The sequence below is a fragment of the Pseudonaja textilis genome, chromosome 1, assembly GCF_049901715.1.
Source record: "Pseudonaja textilis isolate UNSWEBS1 chromosome 1, rPseTex1.2, whole genome shotgun sequence".
NCBI classification, from domain to species: domain Eukaryota; kingdom Metazoa; phylum Chordata; class Lepidosauria; order Squamata; family Elapidae; genus Pseudonaja; species Pseudonaja textilis.
Genome location: NC_141990.1, coordinates 132,336,846 through 132,352,895, shown reverse-complemented (window position 1 = coordinate 132,352,895; position 16,050 = coordinate 132,336,846). Strand labels below are relative to the sequence as shown.

General features: G+C 33.7%; 1 protein-coding gene across 3 annotated transcripts in view; it reads left to right on the top strand.

Moving 5' to 3' along the window:
* KIDINS220 (kinase D interacting substrate 220) overlaps positions 1-13,210 on the top strand; it is a 61,819-nt gene extending 48,609 nt beyond the window's left edge. For all 3 annotated transcript variants that reach the window (XM_087916903.1, XM_026695260.2, XM_087916896.1), the window contains 4 exons: positions 6,917-7,051; positions 9,128-9,226; positions 10,022-10,267; positions 10,901-13,210. In XM_087916903.1, the coding sequence (XP_087773029.1) occupies positions 6,917-7,051; positions 9,128-9,226; positions 10,022-10,267; positions 10,901-12,169 (1,749 nt within the window). In that variant the 3' untranslated portion in view covers positions 12,170-13,210. The remainder of the gene's footprint in view (positions 1-6,916; positions 7,052-9,127; positions 9,227-10,021; positions 10,268-10,900) is intronic.
* Positions 13,211-16,050: the final 2,840 nt, after the last annotated feature.

The window sequence follows — 16,050 nt, the reverse complement described above, 5'->3', positions numbered from 1 at the left end:
CTAACCACTGTGCCACTGTGGCTCTATTGCTAGGAACACTATTGTCTTCATTTGCCTAAGATGCAGTTTGTGCATGAACTTTTCAAAATGCCCCGTTTGGACATTATCACTTAGGGGCGTACTCACTTTTGTTGCCAGCAGTTTAGCCATTAATGGCTGTGTGTTGCGTTATTTTGAGGGGACAGCACATTTACACTGTTATACAAGCTGTATACACACTACTTTACATTGTAGCAAAGTGTCATTTCTTCAGTGTTGTCACATGAAAAGATATACTTAAGTATTTACAAAATGTGAGGGGGTGTACTCCTGTGATATACTGTATATGTAACATAAAAAGTTTAACACTTTGGAACCATGAATTTATATTTACGTGAAAGTTACTAAATTTAAAAATGACCTCCTTCATAAAAGGCAAAAGAGATGTAAAAATTGTGTACATTGCCCGTCTTCCTAACTTCTCAACATGAGTTTCAACAGAAACCAATCCTAGAAATTGTCTCCTATCTCCCAGATGTTTGCCTAAGCATAAGCATATGTACCTGTGAGTGTATGTATCACCCAGAAGCCATATTCTAAGAAAGGGCAGGATCAGGGCAAAAATGAAATTGAATCTATAACTACAAATTACAATTAATTGCCTGCTAAATATATTTTAGATAGGTTCTTTATTACAGTCAATAACCTGTCCATTAAACACGTTGCCTGTAAAAGAAAATAATCCCATTTATAAAATTACTTGGTTCTTCATTTTTCATATTTCAATCATTCTTAAACCAAGGGGCAGGGGAACATGCATTATCTCTCCTTTGTTAGCATAGGGAAGGGAAGGGAAGGGAAAGTAATGTAAGAGAAAGTACCACAGGGGATGCCAATGTGCAATGAGAAGAGGGAACCTATTTTATAGAGATATTACTGGTAATCCACTTACGTTCACTTACCCAAAATTTCTGTTACTAAGTGAGAAATTTTACAACTTTCTTTCCACATTTGTTAAGTGAACCACTGCAGTTGTTAAGTTAGTAACATGGTTGGTTAAGTGAGTCTGGATTCCCCATTGACTTTGCTTGTCAGAAAGCCACGAAAGGAGGTCCTGTGACCCCGGGACACTGCAACCGTCATAAATATGAGTCAGTTGTCAAGCATCCAAATATAAATCACATGACCATGGGGATGCTGCAACGGTCACTTGTATGAAAAATGGTCATGTGCCATTGTAACTTGGAACAGTCACTGAGTGAACTGTTGTAAGTTGAAGACTACCTGTAGTATGTGGGAATGAATTTGGGAGACAGGATGAAGAGACTGCAGTCAAGAGAATAGAAAGATAAAAGGCAACTTAGCCTGCGGCAGGAATATGGGTGAGGCAAGCTGCTCAGAAGGAACCCTGTCTAGTTTTTTGGGCTGGAAGGGAGGGGGGGGATGTACTTTCAGACTTGCAAGATTCTGTTCATGTTTACAATAAAGTAGGTTAGCTCATCTGGCCGTATTTCCTACCTGATCTATCTCACAAGGCTGACATCAGTCTTGTACATCTGAAAATAGATGTATTCCTCCCTCTTTCTGAGTCCCTTTTCTTGGGTTATAAAGAGGGTCCCCTCTCTCTGTGAGCCACTTGCCCCCTCACTTCCCACATTACTGCAGGATAAGTTGCCTATTGACTATTCCCTTAGTTGTCTCTCTTTGCCCTGTCTTCCAAGTCATTCTCACATTTCATTACCTGGCATTACAAAAGGGTGATAATTACTTTAAAAAGACTGCTCTCAAACCAGTGACTAGCCCTAATTTTTTTTTTAATAAAATTTTATTTGGGTTTTGACACATACAAAATACAAATAAAACATCTTTTTTGAAAATAAGGTTGAACTTCTTTATACAGACACAAAACTCAATTTCATGCTCGTTTTTGTGTTCTATTCCATATCTTATACTGTTCTACATTTTCTATATAGTTTTTCCCCTCTTTTAATTTTTTCAATTTTATTTTGATTATCTCATCTCAATTCAAACCATTATATTTATACTTTTGTCTGTTTTGTTTCAATTTCATATTATCTTTTCTCATTAAACAAATTTTCTCCTGTAGTTACTTATTGGAGTATGACACCTTTATATCTTTTAATTACATCCATTCAACTCTTATTTAAATTTCAATATATACCTTAAGGTTATGACCTTCAATATAATACATAATACATAACTTCCAATCAAATTCTGCTTGGTACATTCTTATAATACACACTATATTCTTAAAAAAAAAAGATTATAAATATATGTAATTATAAACCCTCATCCCAATCCAATTCAGTTCTATCATTAATAATCATTAAAATCTTAACATCTTTAACACTTCTTTTCAATCAAATATCATACTTCCTTAAAGACACATATAATCTCCATAATTAATTTTTCCCTTATTTCTCTTCACATATGTTTTGTAAATCATTAGATATTCATTTTGTTACATTTATTTATTGACAAGCATTCCACTGAATTACGATAGCTATTTTATCAAACATTTTAATCATACATTGTTTAATATTTTCTAAAATTATTTGTTTCTAATACAACCATACAATCTTATGTACTTTTGCAGAATCCCTTTTTCCATTAAGTTTTCACCCATTATCTCTAAATAGGCCCTGTTTCTCTATATTTTGCTTCTGTCCTTTATAACTTCTTTTCCTTTCTTTCTTCCCTCTCATCTTCTCCCTCCCCTTTTTACCCCCTTGTCTCTCTACTTCTAATTCTCTCTTTTGCATTTCCCTCTTCTGTTGCTTTCTGATTTTATACTTATTTTTCACTCTATTTTTTTTTTGGAGTTGTTCTTCCCAATCTTAAACTTTCTGTTCTCTTTTCCCCCTTTCCTTTCTTCCCCCATCTAAGATTACTTGTTCATTAAAGATGGCTTCTTCTTTGTCACAATCTTCTTGTTCTGCAGGCATTTCTTGTTGTTTCTCATAATTCCAAATCTCCATTTCTAAAAACTGAAATACGAAGCCAAAAGAACCTCTCCCTTCTTGTGCATCTTCTTTGTACTTTTTAAGTTCCATTTTCAGTTCTTCTAAAAGTGGAGCCATTTTAAACAGTTTTAAACAACCACCTGATTGATTTTAGTCATTCAAATATAATAACCAAAAATCCAGAAATCATCAAGTAATCCAAATAGTCCCAAGTTATTTCTTCTTATTTCTTTTTCCACTTTCTCTTCCTGGGGTTTTTGTTGTGATAATTCAGTTAGAATGTATCTTTTGGAAGTCTTATTGAGATTTTGCTGTAAGTTCTTTTTAATTCCAGGCAGTCTCCTCCCTTCCAGATCCTGCCCTTTTATTCTTTTTCTCTCCTTTCCTGTTTTCAAAAGCTTTTGATTATCCAGAAATCTTTATTATCCCTTTGACTTTTTATTTTCAGCATTAAATGCTTATTAATGTCAACGTGGATTTTTTTTCCAATTTCTTGCTTAAGTCTCTTAGCTGTCAGTATAGGAAAAGGAGAAAAAAAAACCCAAATCTTTCCCCTTTTCTCTCTCCTTCACACCTTAAAAATCTTCTTAGGGAACAATGTTTTTTTTTTTAATAGTTTCAATTCCAGGGTATCTTATTTGTTGCTTTTGCTGTTTGACCCAGTCAACCAAAACTTTCTCTTCTTATCTTCCTCCTGCACATTCTTTTCCGGTTGAGTTCTTCTTTGTGGTGTCAATTTCTGACCACCGCTGCAACCGCCTTTGGGAAAGGGAGTAATGGCCAGCTGGAAAGGAGAGATGCAGCTCTCCTCAACCCTGCAGGCAGTCTCCCGCTTGTTCACCACCTTTATGGGGTGGCTTAGCCCCGAAAGTAGCCAGCTTGGAGCGCTCCAGTGGCGAGTACGGATTGAAGCCTCGCAGAGACAAGGTTTTGGTCTGTCGCTGAAGAAGCTCAAGCTGGAAGCCCTAAATTTTTAAAGCCATGTTTGCATGTGTGATTAAATTATTAAAACCTGCCCATTGTTTTGATTTCAATTGTTCCTTCTGTTCTTATCAGTAGAGAAAATGGATCTGCTGTAGTAAGATTTTGAAATATTTTAGTAAACTTATATATAGCCTCCAATTACATTAGACTTTTTACTTGAGCTAGTCACTATACTATAGAAAAATAATAGGATATTAACTTAGGATAGCAAGATATTAATTTGTAGTTGAGTTCTTATCTGCATAAAAGGGCTTATGGCCCTGTAGTTGGATTTTACCTTACTTTGAACTACAGAACATCAAGTGAGACAGGAGAAACTCTTTTTGAAAACCCAACAATTTTCTTAGAGTATGGGACCCCAAATTATCTTGGACATAGTCTATAAGGATCTAGTTATATATGTAGTTCTTGGATCAGGGCATTTTAATTAGAATACATTTATTTTTAGCAGGTGCTTTTTACCACTTCAAAGAGGAAATTTAAATAACTGTCCTAGCTTATTTTTTTATAGATGCTGCCTTACTCATTATGTGAAGTTGTGCTCTCTTTTGTTTTTGTTTTAAAGCTATGTAAAACTGGGTTAAAAAGACAAAGACAGGTACAGCAACTTCCTAAATAATGGTCATATGTTTTTCTGTTATCATGATGGAATGCCATGCTTGCTGTACACTAATGCACTTTTTGGGCCTTGCTTTTGATGTCCAGCTTCTTAGGTTTTGCATGACAAAAACGTAGCAGAATTTTGTTCTTTCAACACATTTGAAAAATACTGTAACTGAGAAAAGAATGTATGATTATAATCTTCATATATTACCTCTAAGATCCACTTCCACTGCTGGATTCCAGGGAATCTCTTATCATAGTGTGAATACACTCGCACGGAGAATGAATTAAATATAAATTTTCCAGGATTATTTTACACTGCATGAAAAAAACTATTTTTTGTCAATAATTATTATCATCAGTACTATCTTTTAGACTGAGTTTTTTTTCTTTTTTCGTGTATGATATAAATATTAGTGTAGTTGGAATGCAGTTAAAATCACAAAACCAGAATTCTCGATACAGTGTGCTTGAAAAACACAGTAGATGTATGCAAAATGTTTGAAATTTAAGTGTTTCAAGTTTAAAATTGAATGTTTTGACAATTTTGAAGTTAACATGGGTTTGAAACAGCTGCTTGCCTCTTACAGACGTCCAAAATGATGGAAACAGCCTGGTTTCAACTCAAAACAACACTTTTAGATGAGAAGCAGATTAATTTGAATTTGAAACAGTTCAAATTGGATACATTCCTTAGCAGAGATATAATTTAATGTGCTTGTGGTAATACAGCTAGCTTTATGAAAATCTTATACAAATACTGACTTTTGTAACAACACCCCCCAAAAACTCCTTCCTGAAATTGTGAACTATGTAGATTGATTATACAGGCCTGTTTGATTTCTGTTCCTACATATTGATCAATACATGTAGAAATCCTTCAGTCTGTCCCTATTTAATACATACAGTATGTAGAATGGTTTCTTTTATTCCATTGAACTTTTTAAAATGTAAAGCTGCCTGTTCATTTAAAACAATCTCAGTTTTAATTCCAAAATGTAGTAGCATGTTCAATCTTTTTTCTACATCTGATCAGATTATCAACACAAGTAGATTGTGAAAAATGTATGGTGTTTGACAATTAAAAAACCCTTTTGCTAATGTTGCATTGATGTTAACATGCATGAAATTATCAATTTGATATTTTAAATACTTATATAGACAGTTGTAAGTAATTGATACACGATCCTAATCTGTCTTTGGAATTTGAGGGGATGAATGCAACATCTTGTAGAAATTTATTTTAGAACAGTATTCTTGAACCTAGAGTATGTAAAAGTGGGCCATATTAGCCAACATTTTTTTCTAATTGTCACTAGAAAGATACCTTTCGGCTTCTGAGATCTTGAATTTAATTATATGAGTGAGCAAGCATTTCTAGTAGTGTCCCCCCACCCCCCACCCCGCTTTATTTCTGACTTGACTCAGGCAGAATTGTCCACCATTCTTCACACTTTTTCTGGTACTTGTTTTTGGTAACATAACATTAGTTTAAATTACTTTTTCTTTTTAGTCAAATCTTCCAACTGATCTTGAAAATCAACTGCATATTAGTCACAGGAATGCATTCAGAGAAAATATGAGGCAACTGAGAATACAACTTTCTCAGTTACAGCTTTTTATTAACTATATTAGCTTTTATTAGGATTTATGAGTTCATGAAAACAGCAAGTTGGTTTTTAAGTCAGAGATTATTGTTCAAATTGAGTGAGGTACTTTCTACTCTTCTTTAAAAAAAAACTTTATTTGGAATATAGAAAATGAGTGCAGCCTGCTAGGCTTTAGTGCTATGATTGTACATACACCATGAAAGACATTACATGCACAATAAAAATATGAGAAGCTCTTATACAGCATTATCACTAATATTGCATGTCTACACAGAAGTGATACTCCTTCCTCTTTTTAACTGACTTAAATGTCTGGTTCCAGGACTGCTTCATCTTTTGTTATACTCTAAAACTGGCACGTGCCTTTGAGACAAATTTACATATTTTAAACCTAGCCATGATTATTTTTCATTTGAGCAGTATGCTCCATCCACTAGGTTCTACTGTGAATGAACTTGGTACTGAAAGAGTAGAAAACAATGGAGAGGTCCATCAAGATTTTCCTTATTTTTGTGCTAGGAGTAATTTCTTTAAAAAATTATTTTCCATCTTACAAAACCCTTCAGGGAAAATTCTTGCCTCTGACACTATATCATGGTGTATACTTCAATCAGTGAGTCCTCTAATGGTATGTGAGTATTCCCAATTCCTGATACTTTAATGGTGACGCAAAACATGTTAGCTGTTGTTTGTATTCACAAAGGAATCACAATAAACTTTTAAATATATTGCCTATTGCACTTCTCCTTTGCATAGGGGACAGTCCCTGGATCAGGAGCATCCCATGTTCCTTTGAGCTCAATGAGCGTAGATGCTGTGTGTGAGAAGCTGAAACAAATAGAAGGATTAGATCAGACTATGCTGGCTCAATATTCTGCAACCATAAAGAAGGTATGTTTCTGCGTGCATAAATTGTGCATCTCGTCCTTAGCCTGTAAAAATTTACTGTTGGAGAATCAAAAAAGAGAATAATTATCTTTCAGTAGCTTGGATATGCAGAGAATATATTAAGTTTGTTTTACTGCCAAAATAACATTAATGAATTAAGGATAGATCAAAGGTAAATTATATTTAAAATAAAATACTAAACATGTGTTAAGTGGGCCTGAGATTTTTTTTTGTTTTAAAGATGCGGGTTATTAATATAACAGTCCCTTTGGGAAGGCTTTCTTTTTCCTTTGTGGTATTTGAAAATAAGCAAGTTTGGGCAGTAAATGTGTTGTTCTCCTAAATGAGAAATGAGCAACTTTAATTATTAAATTTAATGGTTTTTTCCCAAATGATTTTTATTTTATTCAAATGTTAAAATATAAAACTCCAAAAAAGGATTAAAAAAAAACTCCAAAAAAAATCACAGAAGCAAATAAACAACCACCAGTAAGAAATGAGCAAAACATTAAAAAGGGTATTAAAAATACACAAAGATATATTAACATATTATCCTCCTCCTGTTGAATACTGATAAATACATTACAACATATTAGTTTCCCACATCTTGCGAAACAGACCCCAATTTCCCCCACCCCCAAAAAAAATTCTAATTCTGCTTACAAAATATTAACCTGTCATTTGTTTCCTATATTAGTGGACAAATAGTTAACAGGTAGAAGAGCAAACAAACAAAAAACAAAACTAAAAAAATCAAAACCCTCTATTAACAAATGACAGTATTATATATTATCTATAACTGTCTGGTTTGGCTCTGCAACCAAACAAGACAGACACAGAATTCAGCAGATAATTAGAACTACAGAAAAAACAATTACCTGCCTTCCATTGAGGACCTGTATATTGCACGAGTCAAAAAGAGGGCTGTGAAAATATCTACAGACCCCTCACATCCTGGACATAAATTGTTTCAACTTCTACCCTTAAAATGATATTATCGAGCATTGCACACCAGAACAACTAGACACAAGGACAGTTTTTCCCCGAATGCCATCACTCTGCTAAACAATTCCCACAACACTGTCAAACTATTTACTAAGTCTGTGTTACTATTCTTCTTCTCATCCTTCCTATTACCTGTCTCCTCCCACTGATGGCTATAACCTTGTTGCTTGTATCTCTATTATTTATATTGTTTTATTCCTTTCCTAGTATGATTTGATTGCTTATTTAGTAACGTATGACTATCACTGTTGTATCTTATTCTTGATGAATGTATTTTCCCCTTTTATATACACTGAGAGCATATGCACCAAAGATAAATTCCTTGTGTGTGTCCAATCACATTTGGCCAATAAAGAATCCCATTCCTATCCGATCCTATTCTATTCTAGTTTTCAACTTGTAGCAAATTTACCATGGCTTCTTATCTATCCCAAGTCATCCCAACAGTTAACTCTGATTCATCCTGGATCAAATATCCATGATTGTGGATAAAACCTTGATTAAAAACACTGATAGCATAATACTTAATACATAATACAGCTTTCAATAATTAGCCTGCAATCTCATTTATACATCACACAATTGTTTCAATTTCCCAACAAAATGGATACTGCAAGAGGAATAAGTACTTCCTCCTGTAGACCTTCTCCCAGTTCCCAAATGGTTGAAATTTGCAATTTTGAATACTGTATCTGAAACTTCTGTCAAGTTCCTCCTAGAAAAGACTTTAATTCAGTTTGGCCTTTATTTAATCTGACACATTTTGGGATATGTGTGGGGTAACCTGTAGTATCTATGCTGTCAATTTATAAGCTAGTTTTGGAGAGATTCACATGAAGACTAGGCATTACTCATAATATAAATATATAATACAGAATCTTCCTAAAGTTATTATAAAAATACATTATATAATGTATCCTAAATGTTAATATTTTCCTTTGAAATATAACACTCACTGTCCTTGAATGCATTATGGATGCACTTATACATGAATTATTTTTGAAATGATTAAAGTTTACTTTTATACTACCGTTTATAAGTAATACCTATGTTGTGTTTCTATAATTTGTTTAGGCTAATATAAATGGTCGTGTTTTAGCACAGTGTAACATTGATGAACTAAAACGTGAGATGAACATGAATTTTGGGGACTGGCATCTCTTCAGGAGTGCAGTAAGACTATTATTATTACATAAATATTAGTATTAATTAAGACTGCTGGATGATGGAACTTATATTTACCTTTCTGCATATATTTACTTTGAAGCATATTTTACTTAGTTTCAGTGAAATTCAATGTTATATTTGCATAAGATTTCATTCTAGGAATGGTTTACTTTACCTTACCTGATTTTTGTTAATAATTTCTACACAATTTGTAGTTTCATATTTAAAGTGGCAGGAACTGTGCCTGGAAACATTGCTGTCCATCAGGCTGGAGTCCTTGCATCCTTGTACAGTTGTTTACTTCAGTGTCAATAGAAATATAAAATTAGGTTTCTATAGGAGGAAGGGGATAAGGAAGGGGTACTTTATATTTATTAAATAATTATGGAGTTTATGTGATTAATTAAAATATGCATTTAAACCATTTGGGTATATTTAAGTATTCAAGGTTAAGCCTTGCATAAATAATACATGTTTTAGCTTGCCTCATTGTGAAATATGTATACAAATACAAGATGAGATCCAAAGAACTCCTTGTAAGTGCATTTGAATGTGCTTTAAAACAGTGTTTCACAACTGCCAACTAGATATGTAGTTAATTGCCTAAATTATTCCCCAATCAGTGTAGCGATTGCTGGAGCTGAGTTTCCAAGGTTGTGAAATGCTGCTTTAGACTGAGTGAATCATGTAAAGCTCGAGGTTGTCATAGAAAGTATGCTTCATAGTTCTTTGCTAAAATAAGACTATGTTTTAGTTATGCTGTTATGTTCAACTTGCAGTCTAATATCTTTCTTATGTTAGGTACTTGATATGAGAAATGCAGAAAGTCAAGCTGTCCATGAAGATTCTCGAACAGTGGCTGAGCATGCCAACACCGTTCCTCATAATGAACTCACTCGGCGTCCAACTCTAAACAACGAATTACCCCATACAGAACTTACTGGTCTTCCAGGTCAAGCTCCTTATGCTCTCAATTTTAGCTTTGAAGAATTGAACAATATTGGCCTAGAGGAAGCCCCTCCACGTCATAGCAATCTAAGCTGGCAGGTAATTTCACTTCAGATTAGATATAATTTATCAGTGTCTTCTGTTTTAATCATAACTATTATTCACATACAAGAGTAAAGCTCCTTAAAAGAGTTTTAAAAAGAGCATATGTTGCACATCAGAAATAACAATAAAACTAAAAGTTACTACATTACTAGTTCAAGTTTTGTAAGTACCATTCTCATTATACAGTTGTATGTTCCATTTCATTTACACAGGTTATATATAGACATTTCTGAACAAATTTACCGTTTCTTAATACAAAACGTATTGTATTGGGAAAGGCTTTTGGTTTTAACAGAAAATTGATACAATTGTTCCTTTCAGTCTAAATGCCGTTAGTTAGAAAATTAAACTAAATGATGTAAAATTTCCAGCTCTTCATGAAACCATTTATATGATAAATGAATTTGCTGTATTGAATTCTCACAGAACCCTACCCTCACAGGACCAATCTCAACACATGCTAGTTATATATTGTACCATTAATGTAGTGCCCTTTTCTGAAATATCAAGAAGTTTTTATTCGTAACTTCTTTTTCAGGTTTAATTTTATTCATTTGTGCCTGTTTAGATGTATTATAGATATAAATCCAGACAATATTTTATTATGTTTTCTTTGTCTTTAAACAGTCACAAGCCCGCCGGACTCCAAGTCTTTCAAGCCTCAATTCTCAAGATTCTAGTATTGAAATTTCAAAGCTTACTGATAAGGTACAAGCAGAATATAGAGATGCATATAGAGAATATATTGCTCAAATGTCACAGTTAGAAGGAGGTGCAAGTTCTAGTACAGTGAGTGGTAGATCTTCACCACATAGTTCAGCAGCATTTTATATGGGCCAGAGCACATCCACAGGTTCTCTTCATTCCAATATGGAACAAGATAAGGGAAAGGATGCTGAACAGAAACAAGATGATGGAAGGAAATCCTTCTTGATGAAGCGGAATGATGTTGTAGATTATAGTAGTTCGGTATCTACTAATGATGCCTCTCCATTGGATCCCATTACTGAAGAAGATGAAAAATCAGATCAGTCTGGATCCAAGCTTCTTTCTGGGAAGAAATCTTCAGAAAGAACTAGCATTTTTCAAGCTGCAGATCTGAAGTTGAAAGGAGTAGCTCTACGTTATCAGAAACTTCCAAGTGATGAAGATGAGTCTGGAACAGAAGAATCTGATAATACACCTCTACTCAAGGAAGGTAAAGATCGGAAAATAGAAGGAAAAGTAGAGAAACAGTCCAAATCTCCAGAACATGGCTCTGAGCCCATCAGAACCTTGATTAAAGCAAAAGAATATTTGACAGATGCTCTTCTAGACAAAAAGGATTCCTCTGACTCTGGAGTAAGATCCAACGAAAGCTCTCCAAATCATTCTCTCCATAATGATGGAGATGACTCACAGCTTGAAAAAGCAAATCTCATTGAGCTGGAAGATGATGGCCGCAGTGGGAAAAGGGGAATTCCCCATAGCTTGAGTGGCCTTCAAGATCCGACAATCGCACGTATGTCAATTTGTTCAGAAGATAAGAAAAGTCCTTCGGACAGCAGCTTAATAGCAAGCAGTCCGGAAGAGAATTGGCCAGCATGTCAAAAAGTCTACAATTTAAATCGAACACCTAGCACAGTCACCCTGAATAATAACAGCGCGCCAACCAATAGACCCAATCAGAATTTTGAGGAGTCTGATGGCATCGTAGTAGAACCTCCTCAAATCATTTTGTGTCCTGGATCAAGTTCTAATTCAGTCGCAGTTCAGAATGATAATATTAAAGGCGTGACCCATAAGCGTAGTCAGCGTTCAAGTTATTCAAGGCTTTCAAAAGATTCTTCTGAGCTTCTGACCGTTATTGGTTCTGATGCTGCAGGCTTTGGAGAAGAGAGAGAGAGTATTCTTTGAAAGTAATCCAAGTTATTACCATATTGACTCCATCTACCTGACTTATTTATTTTTATTTTTTATACAACCTCCTTTTCTTAGTTCCTCATCAGATTTACACATTTCTTTATCATTCCAATCTACAGCTTGTTTCTCTGTCCTCTGCTCATGTTTGCTCTTCTCATAAAACGTAGGGTTGTAATCCAGTCGAAATCTTATAGCTTAGAATAGAAAAAATTCACAATATATTGAAAAATAGTTGAACAATGGCCAGCATAAATGAGCAGCCATTGATCAGGTAGAGATGGTGTTCAATTTTTCTAGGACGAGGATATCTGTTTTGGTCTGCATGTTGAAAAGTGGTGCTGAGATAAAAATGAATATCGTACATCTGCGTAAGAATCAGTGTATCAATTTGATTTAACATTTTTAATTATCAAAGGGACTGTCTAGAGGTCTACAAATTTGATACCTATGATTTTACAGTTTTCAATCCTCTGACACTTTAAAAAGTATTGATGTTTAAATTGCTGGAATTGAAATATTAAAACTCATTTTTTGCTGGTTTAAATGATTTTGTCTTTGGGAATGTTATATTTGTGATTGCAAATTTGAGGAATGAATACTGCATGTTTGAAATGATAATTGTACTCAAGATTTAAGAATAAATTGCCTGATTTTTTTGTTTAAGAATAAGAATAGTTCTAAAGTAATTGTGACCTGTGATTGTGGTGTTCTATAGTATTATTTTCGAGGGAATGCTTTGATGTAATCTTTTGAAAGTATTTCTAATTTTAAACAATAGTGGCCTTTGATTAATGTGTTTTACTTGATTGTGGAGAGCAAACAGAATTGGTGGCTTTCATGGCCTTAGTATTTAGCAAAAATGTAATGTTTGCCTTATGTAGCAATGTAGCATTAATTATGTCCATTTTGTTTTTAGCATTGTGAATAAAGTATCAGTACTTTATATGCAAATGAAAATGCATGATTTTAAATAGGATTTGTCTATTGTATACATTCCACTACAATGGAGGTAATAATAAAATCACAGGCATGCTTCTTTGTATTGGATGTTTTCTTTAATTTTAATGAACATCTCTTCCGTTGTTTGATAGGGTTAAACAGTCGACTTCTTAAAAAGAGGTATTATGATAGAATTAATCTAATTATGAATTCAGCACTTATGGTCCTATCATATCCCTGTGTCTCCATTAACTTTGGTGGGAGCTGTTAAGGGCTCTGTAAAGAGCTTGAATTCACCATCTTTTTTTGTATTTCTGAGCTAAAATCATCTGTTGATCTCTTCATCATCTCTGCTGCGTAAATACTTTTTTAGTGAGAAGCTAGATCATTTATTCTTACTTACTATTTTCCTAACTGCTTAAAGAATCTTATCCTGCTGCTTGAATGTTGATGTGAGATCAGTACATGCAATATGGTTTTCCCAGAGTATGAAATTCAGCTATTTTCTGTTTGGAAGTATATGGAAAATAGCTGAAAATAACAATAGAACCCATCCAGTTTGCTAAAGGAAAGAAATTAGATGGAGTCTGTCTAGAGCATTTCCTTTTTTAAATAGAGTGCTTGTGTAGTTCTATGTACATAACAGAATTCTTCAAGTCCTGAATTAGGTAGACTCTTGAATCAAAACCCTTAGCATTAAACTTGTTTTCATGTAAAAGCTCAAAATTCCAACAAAGCTTTACCATGTCTGGGGGCTTTTCATTTCAATATATAGTTTGTATTACACATTCTGTATTGTGGGAGATATTTTAATGCCAAATAGTTGCTGCTATAGTTTCAATATATTTTTAAAAGAACATATATTTTTATTGAAAGTCTTCATTGATATTTACAGGCAGAATACATACAAAAATAGAGAGGGGAAGGATATCCTCATAATGAGAATGGGGGAAAGTATAGAAGACAGTGGCTGAAGAGAGAAAGAGCTACCAAATACACAAGAGAAAAGATATCAGGTCTGACATAGCTCACAATGGATATTTTACCTTTCTTTTTCTTCCCCTCCCCTTTAAAAGTATTAAATGATAATGAATATAATATATAAAATATTATTCTGAAAAGGCTGTTACATTTCCTAGTGATGGAACTTTTTCATAATACCATGAGAATTGTCGAGGGCTACGCAGAAGTTAAGAAAGTTCTGTGGAAGTTGCAGAAGGGATTTTTAATGTTGCAATTCTCAGGAACGTCTCATTTATTTCAGTATATCTAATTAAATTAAGGATTATGTCCTTAAGCTCATCATGTTAACTTTTGAAACTAGGATGAGTCCTCAGATAGAAACTAAAAAAACTGAACTAATTCCAAATTGTTTATTAAAAGTTTTAGATACTAGCTAAAAAACTAAACCAAATTTGAATTGTTCTTCAAGTGCAATTCATGAAACATATAGAAGAAAAGCTTGGGTAGAAAAAGAATGAAAATGAATAAGAAAATGTAATTACTTTGGTTTTATTAAGAAAATTGTACCATCTAATCTTATCATACATGAAAGGACTTCATTATCCTAAATCATGATTTGTTAAATAAATTGCAGTCAGCTGGATTTATGTAACATGCTAAGCCAAAACTAAGTAATAGATCTGGACTAGTGATGTGTAAAAACATTTTGAATTTGAATAGCTATTCCCATCTTATCAGAAATGTTATCATGATGTGGGAAGTATTTAGAACATGATACACTTCTGGTATGATTCATTTCATGCTTGGGAAAAGAATGTGAGATTTTGCACATCCCCAATTGCTAATATAAAATGCTACAGAGTACAAATTGGTTATTTTCATACTTGATTGTGTAATTTTGTACTATAAAGCAGAGGAATTAAATTTTAATGCTAAGTTTAAGGGTGTTTAAAACTCAAGTTAACCTGGACAGGTTTTTGCACATCTCTGCTAAGTATTACTTACCTTAGGTCCATATATTAAGTTTTAAGAAGTAAGCTTCCATTCATAGCAGTATTTGGATTCAAAATCTAAGCTCAAACAGTGAGATGTTGACAAACACCCTCATAACTTTTTTTATTTCCTGCTTCCAAAAAAGCTGCAGTAAGCCATGTACTTTCCTCTTCTCTTTAGATTGTGACAAGACTAGAACAATTAGGTGTCATTAGGTAACAAGACTAGAACAATTACTTCCTCTTAAACAACTGTAATTCCCAGTTAGGTCTTGTAAACTATTTGTTTTAATTGATATTGGCTTGTTCCCATATAAGAACTCAAATTAATCACCTTTTCCCCTAAATCAAATATAGCAGAACAGTAGTAAAGAGGAGCAAATACTTTTATTTTTCTTTTCTACCATATACTTAATGGAGGCTCCCATATGCAAATTGCTTACAATTTGCAAATATTAGATTTCAGAACACCAAGGGCAGTGACCTAAACTGGAAAAGCTCCAATATTTTAATTATGAGTACCTTTAAGTTCTTTGTGTTACGTCTGTATAATTGCTGAAACTTTTTGATTTATTTACATGCTATCAAGTTGCTGTTTTAGAAAGCAGATAGATCTCCAGGATGAGTTGAGACAGTCCATAAATTGTATAGCTAGAACAAGATTAGCTTGTTAAAGCATATGTATGAAACTTCTTGAAGCCATGTATAGAACCTGCATTTTATTGACTATACAGTATACTAAGCTTCAGTCTTGAACAAAGAAATATATGAAATTACACTATGACAACAATTAGTTAATCTAAACTTTCTTGGAATATTAAGAGGACTAAGTGACATATTTGCCAATAAGGCAGGTGTTCCATTGCTCCCAGAGCATTATTGGATAGCAATTTTTGGTTTTTATTAAATCTCTCCAGGTTTGAATTGCTTTCCCTTCCGTCTCTATCAGGAAACATGGTCTTGGGATTTTCCTCTTTGCAG